General features: G+C 50.4%; 1 protein-coding gene across 4 annotated transcripts in view; it reads left to right on the top strand.

Moving 5' to 3' along the window:
• The first annotated feature begins 3,297 nt into the window (after positions 1 to 3,297).
• Positions 3,298 to 15,517, top strand: part of CD6 (CD6 molecule) — a 42,878-nt gene continuing 30,658 nt past the window's right edge. For all 4 annotated transcript variants that reach the window (XM_039253596.1, XM_039253597.1, XM_039253598.1 and 1 more), the window contains exon 1: positions 3,298 to 3,538. In XM_039253596.1, coding sequence (XP_039109527.1) covers positions 3,478 to 3,538 — 61 coding nt within the window. In that variant the 5' untranslated portion in view covers positions 3,298 to 3,477. The remainder of the gene's footprint in view (positions 3,539 to 15,517) is intronic.

The following is a 15,517-nucleotide window of genomic DNA, read 5'->3' on the forward strand; positions in this document are numbered from 1 at the left end:
CTCTTTCTAGCAATTAGCAATTTTGTTACCATAAGTAATTGGTGTAGATTGATTGATTGATGTGTGTATGAAAACTTTTTTATTCTTTTAAAATTATTTTTCCTCCCAGTTTTGTTGAGATAGATTTATTTTGATTTAACAGACGGAGGTTGTGGGAGCTTCTGGAATCGGAGGGCTACGTATTTCATCAGTTCTGAATTCGAGCCATTCACCTTGTTCCATCCTCTGTGGTAACTTCCTTTAAAATTTTTTTTAAGATTTATGTATTTTTGAGAGAGAGAGAGAGAGAGCTAGAGCATGAGTGGAGGAGGAGCAGAGAGAGAGGGAGACACAGAATCTGAAGCAGCTCCAGGCTCCAAGCTGTCACCACAGAGTCTGATGTGGGGCTTGAACTCATGAGCCACAAGGTAATGACTTGAGCCAAAGTCGGATGCTCAACAGAGCCACCAAGGCACCCCTGTGTTCTTAACTCGTGTTTCATAATTTCCTTTGTCTCTCTGGGAGGCATTCTTGGTAAGTTCTTTAGGTCTACTGTCTAACTCACTCATTCTCCCTTCTGCTATGTTAATCTGCTAGTTAATCTGTCCATTGCATTGCTAGTTTTGAAGACTAAATTTTTCATTTAGAGAAGTCTTTTTTCCCCCTCAAATCTTCCTGGTCACTTAGTGCCTTATCCATAGTCTCTTGTTCCTTCTCTGTCGCCTCGATTATCAATTTTATTTTTCTTTAAGTATATGAAACATTCCTATTTGATATTATGTATACCATCATTCTAGTAGCTTAAGTGTTAAAGGTGTGAGTCTACTGCTTCCTGCTTTGTGCAATTCTCACTTAAAAGGCTTTATTGTAATGGTAACTTTCAGGTGTCAATTTGACTGATCCATAGGGCGCCCAGATCTCTGGCTGAACATTATTCGGGGCGTGTTCGTGAGGGTGTTTCTAGGTGAGATTGGCATTTAAATCAGTAGACCGAGTAAAGCAGATTGCCCCCCTCCCCCACAGTGGATGGGCTTTGTTCACAGAAGGCCTGAATAGAACAGGAAGGAATAAGAGAGAACTGTCTCTCTCTGCCTGTCTTCAGATTAGGATGCCAGTGTTCCCCTGCCTTTCAGCTCAGGCTTCAACTGGAACTCACACCACTGGCTCTCCTGGGTCTCGGGCCTTTGGACTTGGCCTGGAATGGTACCACCAGCTCTCCAGAGTTTCCAGTTTTCTGGCTGAGATCTTGGGACTTAATTTCCAAAATCACTTGAGACAATTCCTGACAATAAATTTCTTACAAATTCCATTAATTCTGGGGAACCATGACTAATACACTTGTGTCCTACGTTTTATGACTTCTTTTCTTTTCCTTTCTTTTCTTTTTTCCTTTCCTTTTCTTTCCTTTCCTTTTCTTTTCTTTTCTTCTTTTTCTTCTCTTCTCTTCTCTTCTCTTCTCTTCTCTTCTCTTCTCTTCTCTTCTCTTCTCTTCTCTTCTNTCCTTTCCTTTTCTTTTCTTTTCTTCTTTTTCTTCTCTTCTCTTCTCTTCTCTTCTCTTCTCTTCTCTTCTCTTCTCTTCTCTTCTCTTCTCTTCCTTTCCCTTCCCTTCCCTTCCCTTCCCTTCCCTTCCCTTCCCTTCCCTTCCCTCTCAGACCCCATTGCAGGTGGCCCTGTGGTTAGGAGCATTCAGGGTTAGTATTTCTTTTTCTTCCACTCAGAAGTCAGTGCTGAGCCAAGCACATCCTACATCAGAGCCCTTTGCAAGGGTTTTCTTTCCTGGTTCCTCCACAGTTGGGTGTTGTTTTTCATTGTTTGGCTTTAGGTAGAAGGTTTCTGGTTTTGCTTTTCATTTGCTCAGGCCCTAGGATTTGTCCCCTTAAACTCAAGTTCTTGGCCACCTGGGATCAGCAGGTACCTCAGAGCACCCTCTGCTCCTGCTGTCAGTCATGCCTTTGGATTTGTGCTTTCTTGTTCCGTTGGCCTCTGATGGTGATCCTTACCTTCTCGCCACCTCCCCTTTGCATTTCTCAAGATGTTTAGAAGTGGTTCTTGTACCAGGAGAACTTTCAGCACATGCTACTTACCGTATTGTGAGAAATGGAAGTCTAGCCTCTTCTATCTCCCTAAATGTCCGTTAAAGGAAAGTGAACCCAGGAGGTAAAGGCCCCCCATGCCCTGCCTGTGCTACCAGGGACCCTCCACAAGAGGGCAGCCTCAGCTGGTGCCAGAGCCCCGTCCACCCCGCAGGTCTGGGCAGGGCTTACAGTGGAGGGGCCTGGCTCCCTGTTACTCCCATACCTGCAACATCAGACACCCCCGCGGACGGGGACGCAGTGGAAGAATCGTCCACATTCCATAGACCAGAAGATGAAGTCAGGCAGGGAGGGCGGAAGAGTCAGGCCAGGCCAGATAAATCTGAGATGAGGTCATGTGGGGAAGGGCCAGGACACAACCAGTCTCCTCTGGAGTCCACTTCTTCAAGGGTTCTGCTTATATAACCAAATTAAATGACCTTCTTTCACTCAACATTTATTCGGCACCTACAGTATGCCCCGCAGGGAAGGCAGTGGTGGATTAAACACACTAGGTCCCTGCATCCGGCCTATGGCTTCACCACAGACCCGCTGAACAACTCAGTACTTCCCAGCAGCCCCGGCCTTTGCTCCTGCTTTCCTTCTTGCCGTTCCAGGCGCCTTCCGCCATCTCTGCCTGGTGAAATCCTGCTCATTCCTCCTGGGCCAGCTCCTGCCTGACTCCCACTGAGGAATGAGCACCCAGCCCCGTGCCCGCAGGTGGGGGTCACTGGGGCCTCCTGTGCCGCCTCGGGGGACAGCTCCAGCCTGGGAGGACATGAGGGACACACCGTCCCTCAGACCCTTCTCCATTGACAATTTGCCGAAGGGAATCGGGGGCTTCCTCCTCTCAAAAGTGCAGGACCACACCCTCTTCCCAACCAGCCACAAACACCCAAGGACAAGGTAAACGTCAGGATTTTATCCTGGAGGAGCTGGGTCCCATGGACTAGGGGACCGGAGGTGGGTCATGCTTTCACTCTTCCCACATGTATTGATTGATCATCTACTATGTCTCAGGTCTCCAGAAAGGAAGCTTGTTCCCACTTCCCCTTTCTTTGGGAGACACTTGGAGGAAGTGTGTGTGTGTGTGTGTGTGTGTGTGTGTGTCCCACGCTATGACTTCTGGGGTTCAGCAGGGCTAGGTGGGCTCGCAGGCAGCTGGGCTCTCCCCCTCAGCCCCTGTGACACCAGCCCGGCTTCCTGGAGACCAAAACCACAAGTAGCGAGCACAGAGGCGTGAGAGTCACACTCACAGGCTGGCTTGGTCACATGCGTGCAAAGGAGTGCTCCCTCCTGCAGAGAGAAAGTTAGAAACGGGAGCAGCCAAGGTCCGAGCGCGGGTGTGAGGAGCGCACAGCAGCCACCTCTACCTCATCGCCCTGGGATGGCGCTTCTCGTTGGCACACGCGCATAGCAGTCAGAGATGGCGCCAGACATGTGGCTCTTCTCTGCCATCCTTGGATTGCTGACGGCGGCCGTCTCAGGTAGGGTCTCTTTCCCACCTCCTGCTGCTCATGCTGGCGGACCTGGGTCCTGGCCTCTTGCTTGGCCCCCTTTCTGGTCATTTTCTCACCTTTCTAGAGCCTTTTAGCCAAGACTGTACCAGGGAGGCCCCAGCCATGGCTACGGGACCTGAGAGGGTCCAGGACCCCCCCAGGGGGGCAGGCTGTGCTGTGCTCGGACAGTACTAGAAGACTCCGCATGCACACATGGTGTCCTGTGAGCAGGCTTCCGGGCTCTGAGGCGGGAGACGCCCGCCACCCTAAGTTTGAGAACTCCCCCATCCCTATTTCTCGGCAGCTCTCTGGAAGGAGCCGTCTGCCTTCCAGAAAGGTAGACCACTGCGCATTATTGTCATCATTATTGTGAGCTGAGGCTCTGGACTCACCAGGCTTGTACCACTCACGGCGGAACAGTCCAGAGACAGGACTCGGGGAAGCCTGTGGGAATTGAGGACAGCCGGTGGCTGGTGACTCGAGTGCAGCCAGTAAGGGGTAGCTTCAGGCACAGGTGAATAGGAAAGCTCCTGAGGGCCCCCTCCTCCCCCATCCCGAGGTGCCCCTGGGCACCAAGGTGCTTTGCGACCTGGGCCGGGGCATCAGGTTTGGAGGCTGGCTGTGTTCGTCGGCTGGCTGTGCTAAGTGCGGGGTCCAAGCCGGCAGGAACTGGGTGGGGGCCCAGGTGGGTGTGACAGATCCTGCTCCGGGTGGAATCCTCTGGGCATGGGGAGACTCGTGGAAACAGAATTCTGGGCCGGGGAGTCTGGGTCCACTTGACAGTGGAGACACCAGAGCTTTCACTTTGCTTTCAGAAGGAGACCCAGAGAGGCCCCGTCAGGAGGGCCAGCCTAGCCGACTAGGAGAGCCGAGCGAAGTGGGGAGTTATTTGGGGAGGGGAACAGCTCTTCTCTCTGCCTCTATCTAGAGGTTCTGCCTCCTGACTCACCCCGGGGCGGGGAGAGCCACGTAGCTGGAATGTGTGCACCTGCAGCTCCGTGTGGGGCAGCTTGGCCTCTCTCGCTCCATCAGGAGCACCCGGAGCTCAGCCGCCTTCTGCCTCCTGAGCTAAGACAGACAGACGGTCAGACCAGGGGCCCCTCCTTCCCCGTCTCCATCGCCACCACCCTCCATCCTTTTCCATGAGGCCCAGCCACCGGCCTCGGCTCAGAATGAAGTCTGGGACGGAGCGGGCTGCTGGCCTTGAGTGGCGCCTGAAAACAGGGGGACCCCAGGTTCCGGGAAGAGCTCAGGAGGGTGAAAAGGAGGTGCTCTTGGGGCCAAGGTCGCTGCACCCCAGTCCTTTCCATCCCCTCCTGACACCCCTGCCAGGCTCACACTCCCAGTACAGATGTTTCCTTCATGTTTCTGAAACCACATTTATAGTCAATGGACTCGCTTGTTGCTAATACGAGTTTAGTCTTGAAAGGAAACTTTATGTCACTATTGTAAGTGGAAAACTGACATCATGTGCCATAAATAAAAGATGAAGGTAAGCATAAAAATAAATGGGGGTGGAAACCAATTTCTGTTATGTACTAGCAAAAGGCTAAAAGAAAGCAAAGGTCCTTGACCTTGAAGCCGATACCTGCCTCCTCCGTTAAAGGGGAGATAGGGGCGGTGAGGAAGATACCCTGGCTCCAAATTGTTCTTTTCTTCTTGATTTTTCAGGGGGACCGATAGCACTCGGAGCAGGGAGTAGCTTCCCTGCCGTGCGAGTTAATGGCACTAAATGCTGCTTCCTTGAAGCCTCCTAAGGGTCCCCAGAGGTGTATGTCCTACTGCTGAGAAATATCGCCTGGCGGGAAGGCCATGGCAGGCAGAGGGAAACGGTGTCCCCAGAGTAGGGAAGGCCAGAGCAAGCTGATGTAGGGAGGGCACTCCCCGGGCCTTCTAGAAAGTTCTTTACCCCCCCACTCAGGTCCAGTAGGCCCAAACCCCAGCAGAGGAGGGCAAGATGGATCCCAGATCCGCCTGTGGGGTTCTCCTTGGCGAAATCAGTGTGTGGGCCGGGTCAGCTTTGGTAAAAGGAAATGAGGGCCTCCAAAGAGAGAAAGAAAAAGAAAGATAGGAAAACAACAGAGAAGGGGGAGGAAAGGATCCAGGGAGAATGAGGCCCCAGAGGGTGTGCCAAGGCCTTCACTCCGGTGGCTGCTTGGAGGCCCGGAGGGGTTAGCAGGCTGCGCCTGGGGCGGCGGCGGCTGGAGCCTGGCCCTCCAGGCCCCCCGGCTGACCCAGCCATGGCTCTTCCGTGTCCTGCTCCCCTCGGCAATCTCGGACCCAGGCTCCATCCTGGGCCTCGCACAGCCATTTCTCTGGCCAGGCCGGCCTGGGTTCTGGGCCTTACTCCCCTCAGGTCTGGGTGGGTGCTGTTCAATGATCAGGGCAGGATCTGCTGGTGCTCTCCGGAGGCTGGGTCCAGGACCAGGGTGTGCACCTACCCTGAAGTTTTGTGCCTCAGTTTCCCAATCAGTCAACTGGAGACAAAAAGAGAAAGAATGGACTTGAAGCGTTTTTATTGGGGAAGATTGGGTGGGGTCGGGAGACCAGGGAATTGCCTGGGCCCTGTCTCCGATTCACCCTGTGTTCTTCTCTGATCTGGACGTGGGTTTCTTCACCAGGGAAATGGGGTGCTTTGGGCGGAGAATCCCTAAGGGCTCGGTCAGACCTGACATTCTGCATGCGGAGCTGTAACATGGGATCAGGCCTCTCCCCGTGCCCAGGCCGGTAACTCTAATTCTGTCTGGACGGTGGTGAGTGAGGTACTTGAGGCCTTTTGTTGTGCATAAAAAGGCTGCTTGTGGTTACTTTGTAAGAAAAAAAAAAAAAGTTTAGTAAATGAACACATTTTTTAAAATCAATTTTTTCCCTTCACTTGTAAATTCAATATACAAAAATCCTTTTATTTGTAAGTCCAGTAATCTTCGACAAGGACTCTCAGGGAGGCTTTGATGAATATTTCATCAAATCGGGTTGAAAGGAGTAAGCACCTTAAATAATAAATAGCACTCACAAAGGTAGCTAATTAAATTCCCTTTGACCTGTAATGTCCAAAACCGCGGTCTGCAGAAGATGCATTTGAATCATAGTAGGCTGAGTTGAGAAGGTTGGAAGGGCAACATCACAGCGGGTTTTGAAGACATGTTCAAAAAAGAACATAAAATATCTCCTGAATAACTTTTGTACGAATTGTGCGTTGAATGAGAATTTTCTGGCTATGTTAGGTTAAATAAATTTTATTATTACAATTAAGTTGATCTGTTCCTTCTTAACTCTTAAAAGATGTGGCTACGAGGACTTTAAATGACATATGTAGCTTGCATGATGTGTATATCGGATATATCGGCAGTTTATAGCACTGCCTTGCCTGATCTAAGCTGCATTTGCACGTTTAATGAACTCAATTCTCGTATAAATGCTTCAAACACCCCTAAGGAACCCAACTTGTCCAAGGATTTCAGAGAATACTTATTTACAGATCTAAAACACTAGCTTTTAACCAAAGTGGGTATTAAGTTCTCTGAAAATACGCTCATAATGTTTACAGACATCACCAAATTCTCTTCAATTTTTTAGCTTAAAATTTCAGCTGAAGTCAATTACTCGGTCACATACCCGAGAAATGCTAGGGGCCACGCGTTCCTAAATATCACAGATAACGGGACTTTGTGCAGCAACACGCAGGAATCAATCTAACCGAAACTTAACATAAATGTGTAATTACTCTGGGCTTCCATTTCTTTCCATCATCTTTATTATTTTTTTTTTTAATTTTAAAAATGTTTTGTTTATTTATTTGTTTGTTTGTTTATTTATTTATTTATTTTTTGAGAGAGAGACAGACAGCATGAGCAGGGGAGGGTCAGAGAGAGAGGGAGACACAGAATCCGAAGACAGGCTCCAGGCTCTGAGCTGGCAGCACAGAGCCCAACACAGGGCTCAAACCCACGAACCGTGAGATCATGACTTGAGCTAAAGTCGGATGCTTAACCAACTGAGCCACCCAGGCACCCCTTTATTTTTAAAATTTGAATCTTCTGGGGCTTCAAAGCCACTTACCAAGGAGAAAAGGATTGTCCCGTAGCAGATAATGTGGATTATCCCCAGGAGACTGGAGGGTCTGTCCTAACGCATTGAGATGAGGTCAGCTTTTCTATTGTGCTGCTGAAATAGAAGAGATTCTCATGTGCTGCGGGTGGGTGCCTCAGTGAGCTTTTGGATAGCTTCAGCCCTCCACTTGGGCCGGTCCCTCGACCCATGACCTCTGGACCCAACTTCTACAAACCTGATTCTCTGCGTGTCCTTGATCGGATTTAACCCAATCCACTTGATTGGATTAAATCAAACAGATGTGTTTGCTATTCATTCTTCGTCTCCTTTTCTTCTTTTTTTCTCCCTCTCATTCTTCCCAGCAACTGACAGATGTATAAATAACGTGTGACCAGCATCTGTGTGTTTCTCCTGGCTTAGTCTGGCTCTCTGGTCACAGGTCGATGACTGGTGGGGACGGTGGCTCAGCCGTCGCCATTGCGGTGATGTGGGAAGATGCAGCTCCCAGGGTAACATGGCTTGTTACAGACGCATCTAGAATGAGTTAGAAACACTGTCCACAGACTCCCTCACTCGGCCTGCGTTTATCGAGGCCTGCTCTGAGCCAGCCTCATCTTCTGGTAGAGAAGCCCAGGAATTACATTGGGCCCCCAGCTGTTCGATTCCAAGGCTGAAGAATCAGCCTTATTCTTCAGGGGACAGGGGACGGATTAGGCAGGTGGCCCCAACTGAGGCTGCGGGACAGGGTCTTGGAGGAAAAGGCTGGGACCTGGCCGGGAAACTGTCAATCCGTACCCATGCCAATGCAGACCCTGGTGGGGGCTGGAATCCCCAGACCCACCTCCTCCCACTCACAGTGTCCTCCATATTCTCCATCCCACCCCCAGCACGGCCTCCCACCCCCACCCCCAGGGTCAGGGCTATGGGAGTTACTCAGAGCTGCTCTTCCTGGAGGGTCCTCCTTCCTGTCCCTTCCCAGGGTTTTCCAAAGCTGCCGATTAACTGACAATTTACTTAATATTTTAAATTGATGTTTTGTTTTTTATTTTCTTTTAAGATTTTGGTAATGTTTATTTATTTTTGAGAGAGACAAAGCACAAGCGGGGCAGGGCAGGGAGAGAGGGAGACGGAGGATCCGAAGCGGGCTCCGTGCTGACAGCAGAGAGCCCGACGCAGGGCTTGAACTCAGGAACCGCGAGATCATTTCCTGAGCCACAGTTGGTCGCTTAACCGACTGAGCCACCCCAGGCGCCCCTAAATTGATGTTTTAAAGTGTAAATACTTTCATTTTGAGAAAAAAACTTTACGTTGCTCCCTTAAAGAGAAAGCCATTGTAAATCACCTTAATGGTAGTAATGGTGAAAATAAACATCATGGAAACAAAATGTCACTAAATTCTAGCCAAATGTGTTGCTGCTTTCCTTTATCTCAAATGGGAGGGTTTCTAGATGTCAGAGAGGCATTATGGACCCAGCACGTGGGAGATTTTCTCCAGAAAGGCTGAAAGAGAAATTCAGGGCATAACTTCCTTCGTGTAATTTAACACCATGTCAGTGATTACATAAATCATTTCTCAAATCTTCGGCTATGGGACTCACCCTGGTCCAGAGAAAGGATGATGGTGGTGGGCAATTTGTCCCCCTTATGGGACAGAGCCTGGGGAAGCCTTCTGCTCACCTTCCTGGGGCACACCCTGGACACTGGGGCCCCATATCAGTCTGTCCCCAGGACCCCAGGCCCCCAGGACAGCCCCTAGATTCCTGGTGAGCCTTGAAGTCAAAGATGGTGCCCAGACTCACATCCCCCAATTTAGCTCTGGGACCGAGCCCCTGCAGTCTGGGGAGAAGGAGCCAGAAGAAGGGGTGAGGTGAGTGTGGAATTTTAGAACTCACTCTGGCTCTCAATTGCTGGGGAATCTTGGGCAGGCCTGTTCCTTCCTCTGACCTTAGTTTCTTCACCAGAAAAGTGGGCACACTGAACACTAAAAACCCAGACTAAAAATCCTTGTACTCTGTGGCTTTACCGTTTGTGGAACGAGGCAACAGAGATCCGGCCATTAGAAACCAGACGGAAGATGGGTGGGACATGGTGACCCCAGCTGGCACCTGCCATGTGGAATCATGAACCCTGTTCAGAGGCCAACTTGGCTTCTCAATCCCAGCTCTAGGTGACCGGGGTTATTTCTTAGCTTCTGGGTGCCTGCGTGCTACAAATAAGAACACCCACCTCACCACATTATGCAATTTAGATAATACATTGGAAAAGGCCTGAAAGTAGTAGTGCTTACAAATGTGAGTTATAAATGTTACACTGCAAGGAGAAGGGGCTTGTAAATGTGAGTGCAGGATTTAGCGGTTAGCATGCTGTTTGCACAAGGAGCTCGTTCACCCACATGACAAGCCCAGCATACAGATGAGGAAGCCGGGGTTTATCGAAGCTGAGAGACTGGTCCAAAGTCTGTAGCTAGTAAGTGACAGGACTTGAGCTTAGGGGTCCCAACTAGCAACTCTGGCTCTTTCCCCAGGGGAAGTGGGCTGGTTTGCCTCCTGGTGGCTCCCCTCGGGGCTCCTTGCAAATATGAGGTTCTCCCTCAGCTACCCCAGTCACCCCCCAGGCTTGCAGCCTGAGGGTCCTCTGAGGTTCCAGGGTCCCCTGGAAGGCTTCTCAGGGACAGATGGGGTCTAATGTGGCTGCACCCTCATGGGGTCTTACTGTGCACCCACCCTGCCTGCCTAGGCGAGAAATGAATGAAGGTGATGCCGAAAAGGCACCGTGAGCCTAGGGACAGCTTGCCTGACAGGTCACATTTATTTGGCACATTTATTTGACACCTGCTTTGTACCAGGCCCTGCACGATGCTGAGATGTAAGATATCTTTATCTTACACTTTGCACTTTGTGAGGAGGATGATAAAACACACAGGGTCAGCCTGGGGTAGGTGTGACAGCAGGTGTAATCCGATGACAACCATAACCATCATCCACTGCAGGGGACTTACTGTTATATAAGCATCAGCTGCGCTGAAGTGGTCTCGCCCTGACATCAGGGCAATCACCCCATTTTATTTTATTTTATTTTTTAATGTTTTTTATTTATTTCTGAGAGAGAGAGAGAGAGACGCATGAGCAGGGGAGGGTCAGAGAGAGAGGGAGACACAGAATCTGAAGCAGGCTCCAGGCTCTGAGCTGTCAGTACGGAGCCCGACGCAGGGCTTGAACCCACGAACTGTGAGATCGTGACCTGAGCCGAAGTCGGACGCTTAACCGACTGAGCCACCCAAGTGTCCCCAATCACCCCATTTTATAGATGGGTCAACCAAGGCTCAGAAAGTTACATATTTTGTCCCAGGCTGGGGGCTGATACGGAGTTTAAATTCAGGTCTGTAGGTCTCCAAATACCTACGTTCTCCATCATGGGGCTACACTGCCTTCCAGAGCTGGGAGTCTGAGGAGGGGAGAACCAGAACCTCCTGGAGACATGTGGTGGCTCTTCAGATCAGGGAGGGGGGATGTGGCTGTCTCAGGGGGCTGGACATACAGAGAAGGATGGCCAAAACATTCTGGGCACAGAGACATCTCAAATGACGGGTGTGTGCCCAAACTACCGAGGTCTGAGGAAAGTGTGTATAGTTAGTTGTTCGGTGCCCATATCAGCTTCCTGGTTTTGGTAATTTACTCTGGTTAGTTACATAATATGTCATCATGGGGTGGGGGTGCTGGGTGACGGATACACGGGCTCTGCTCTGTGCTGAGCTGCAGCTTCTTGTTGAGTCTGTAATTTCAAGATAAAAAGTTAAAAGGAAAAAAAAAAACCATTCCTGGCAGAAGGACTGATTTGAGCAGAAGCCTGGAGGTGAGACAGTCAAGGTCGAAGCCCAGGGGGGCGCTGGCTCTGGGGACGGCCCTGCTGGTCCCATAGGAGATGTTTTCTTCCTCCTGATTCATCCAGACTGCTGTGTGGTGAGGAGTCAATGTGCTAATGTTCATGAACATGCCAAGCCCAGCGACTAGCCCGCAGAAAGTACACACATAATCCATCCGCACCGTTAAGGATGTTAGATGGGCAATCTCAAGGGTAACGGTTTCCCAGACACCACCTCGTAAATTCATGAATCTGTCTTCTCATCGCAGCCCTGTGAAATAGGAGTTATGACGCCCATTTTACTGATTAAGTGGCTTAGGCTCAGAGAGGTGAAGGGACTTTTCCTAGATCACACTGCTAATAGATGCACAGCTAGTAGATCTCTAACTTGACCTTGTGGCTCCTACTCCATGTTCTTTCCCAGCCCTGGAAAATAGGCAGGGCTTGGGCCATAGACCCCGTCCACCTCAAGATTTCTTCGGGAAAGGTCTCCCCACTTTCTGGAGACTTCATCTCACCCACTATCAGCTGGGCTGTCAAGGAAACTGGATAAACACACACACACACACACACATACACACACACACACACAAAACAAAACCTTGAAGCTACTCATGAGTCAGAAGTGACTTCCTGGCTGAGGAGCTACTCTGAGCCTCAGTTTCCCCAGCTGTAAAACAAGGTCAATGTCAACCTCCAGACATCCCCAGGTCTGGGATGAGGCTCCATGAGATGTTGGCTCTGGAGTACTTGGGAGAATATGGGGCTCACTGGGGTGCTGAAGAGCCCCAGGTCCCTTAAGTGCTACTGGGCCAGGGGCCATGGCAGGAGCTCACAGGGACGGCAGAGAAAGATCAGAGGGAGGCCCCAGTTTCCGCCCACCATTTTGTAGACTCCTGTGGCCCAACTGCCTTCTGCCAGAAAATGGCGGCTGAGAGAGCATCTGAGAGGCTGGGAGAGAGGGTGGGGGGCTGAGGAAGAAGCTGCCATGCCCTTGGGGGATGTTGGACTGGGATCCCATAAAAGGGAAGTGATTCCCTGGCTTCCCCCTGGCTCTCCTGTGTTAGGAGGTGGCAGGCACACTAGAAGGTCCCTCCCCCGCCGCCCCGTATGTTTCCAGGCCTCCCCTCCATCATGGCCAAGCCAAGCTGGACTCTCCAGGCAGCGCTCGCAGATGCCCAGGGTGTCTGTGCAGGGGCTTCAGGCTGTGCGAGTGAGGAAGAACCTTAGCGTTGGGAGCTTCTCAAGATGCCTTGGGGCATCCCCCCTGAGCACCTCACTTCCAATCTGGAAGTCACCTGCTGAGCCCTGAACTAGGGAGGGCACAGAGGTGAAGTCACCATATCCCCACAGCTATGCACAAAGCCAAGCTTAGCTCTGTCCATTTTACTGAAGGACAAACTGATCCTCAGAGAGCTCCGGCTCGGCAGCCGGTCGCTGAGACAACTGGGACCCGAGTCACCTTCTGGTCACCAACCCACACCCACCAGCCGCATCTTTATAAATGGAGCTGAGGGGAAAGATTTTATCTGTGCTATGGTATAATTCTTTGTTGCTAGGGGGCTTGCCTCATTGGGGAGGGGTGCGTGAGAGCTGAGCTGGGCCGGGGAGCAGAGGTGGGAAACCATCCCCGGACCATGTCACCCCTCCTCGCCTCACCCCTGCTGAGTCTGCTCCGGGAGATTCACTTTTCCCTAGTTCCCTCGACTAAGCTGAAGTCAAGTCACTTGCCAAATGAATTCAACTCCATGGGGAAATGTGCCACACTCTCCAGATAGAATTTGAGAAATATCATGACAGTATCTGGGCGGGAAGAAACCCCAGGGGGCTGCCAGTCATCGACTCCTGTTTGTCAGAGGAGAAGACCGAGGTGCAGAGTGGGGGGCAGGAGAGACAGGCTCAAGGTCACGGAGCGGGAGTGGAAAGTTGGGTCTTCAGTGGGCGGACCAGGGGTCCGGTGCCCGCCACAATGGACTGTGGTCCACCACGGTCTGAGGTGAGCACAGGTGACCCGGGCTCCGAGACGTCAGATCGGTGACGCGAGGAGCTGGCTTCCTGCACCTACCCTGCCTGCACCATCTCGAAAGCCACCCCATCCTCAGCCCCTGCCTTCTTTTTCTTCTTTTTCCCAACACTTCATTTCAGCGTAATTTCAGACTGGCTGAGGACTTGCAAGGTCCATATGCTCCTCGCTCAGATTCCCCAACTGTTAACATTTTACCACAATTGCTTTCTCGTTTTCCTGGCCCATCCATTTTTCTATCTGTCTGTCTTTAACTTTTTGCCTGGATCATCGGGGAGTAGACTGTAGACATAATGTCCATTTCTCCTAAATACTTCAGCGTGTGTGTGGGTTTTCTTAAAGGACGTTCTCTTAAATAACCGCAGTCACACATCAACGTTGGGGAGTTGACATCAATACAACACTAATACTCATCCACAGAACCTTTTCCAGATGTCAGTTGTGCCAATAATGTCCTTTAAATCAAAAGAAAGCTCCGGTTAGGGCATCCTGCTTTATTCTCAGGTGTCTTTCTTTTCCTTTAATCTAGAATAAGTACTCAGGTTGTTTTACTCTTCCGTGACATTGACCCTTTTGAAGAGTATAGTCCTATTATTCTGTGACCTGGGTCCCAAGTCGTAGTTTGTCTGACGATTCCTCCCGATTGGTCCTGCCTTTGATGGCAGAAATGGCGCAGAAGTGCCGAGGTGTCCTTCTTGGTGCCCCGTGACGAAGAGGCACGCCGCATCAGCTTGTGGCATTTTGGTGTTCTAATCTTGACTGCAGGTAAAGTTACGCTTCCTCCTCTGTGATTCATGTGCGTCTTGTGGGCCGATTCTGTGAGAGTATGTGAAACTGTTAGTTGCTCTCCAATCTTTACCCACTTGTTGTAACATTAGTGATGATTTTGGCCTGAATCGGTTATTATCACTACTATTTCTCAGTGGTGATGTTATAACGCCATCATTCCTTCTAAGAGTTTACTTGCTGACTTGGCTCTCTTTGCTGGTTCAGAGGGTAGGAGCCAGCTGGCTCAGTGCCTTGAAGGCTGGGGCTGATGAGGGCAAGGCGTGAGCCCCTCAGCCTCAGCCTCTGGCGGCCGCCATCTTGCTCTGCCTCATACTTTGGAGCTTGGTTCAGCCCCTCTCTGCTGCCAGGGCCACTTTTCTCTCCACCTACAATTTTTGCCATTCATTTGTAGCTCCTGCCTCATGTTGGGCATGGTTTTCAGCCACTGAGGATATGGGACAAAGCCTCAGACTTCACAGAGCTTATGTTCTAGTGGGGAAAATAGACAAATGAGGAAGCCTGTTTTAAAAATCGTATCACATCAGAGAGGAATACATGCAACATAAAGCAAAGGGACATAAAGCAAAGTAAGGGAGACAGAGAGCGACTGGGGTAGGGGTCCAGGTAAGGCCTCGGGGGCATTTGAGCAGAGATGTGACTGACTGAGGCGATTAGCCTGGAATCGAGATCAAGAGATCAGGGAGAAGGACCTTCCAGGCAGAGGGAAGGCAGGTGCAAAGGCCCTGAGGTGAACCAGCTGACGTGCTGGAGGAGATTGCTGAGTGAGTGGGAAGCAGAAAAGATGGAGATGGACAGGCTGCAGGTGTCAGGGAACATCAATCACGTAGGAACTTGGAAAGAAGCCGTGGGAAATGGGAAATCATCAGAGAGTTTTAGGTGTAAAAAGATGTGATCCGATCCGCGTTTAGGAATATACAATTATTTAACAAATGTTGTTTATGATCAACTCCATATTTAAACCTAAGTCAGTTTGTTTGAACCTTCTATCACCATCATCCATCTCCAACAAATATTAGTTTGGTAAATAGACTGTGTCCATATAAACAAAACACTGAAAACAAAGTGGCTTTCGAGAGCTTGCTATCCAAGCCTGAGTCACTCTCCCCTTGGTACAAAGTGTTGGGTGTTCGAGGCTGAGGGGCACCACCCAAGACTCATAACCTCAAACACTAAAGAACCGGAAAAGGACGAATTTGCTTTGCCGGGGGATTCAGTACTAGTTAATACCCAATCTTCAATGTCTG

The sequence above is a fragment of the Hyaena hyaena genome, unplaced genomic scaffold (genome assembly GCF_003009895.1).
Source record: "Hyaena hyaena isolate Hyena2069 unplaced genomic scaffold, ASM300989v1 scaffold_456, whole genome shotgun sequence".
Lineage (NCBI taxonomy): Eukaryota > Metazoa > Chordata > Mammalia > Carnivora > Hyaenidae > Hyaena > Hyaena hyaena.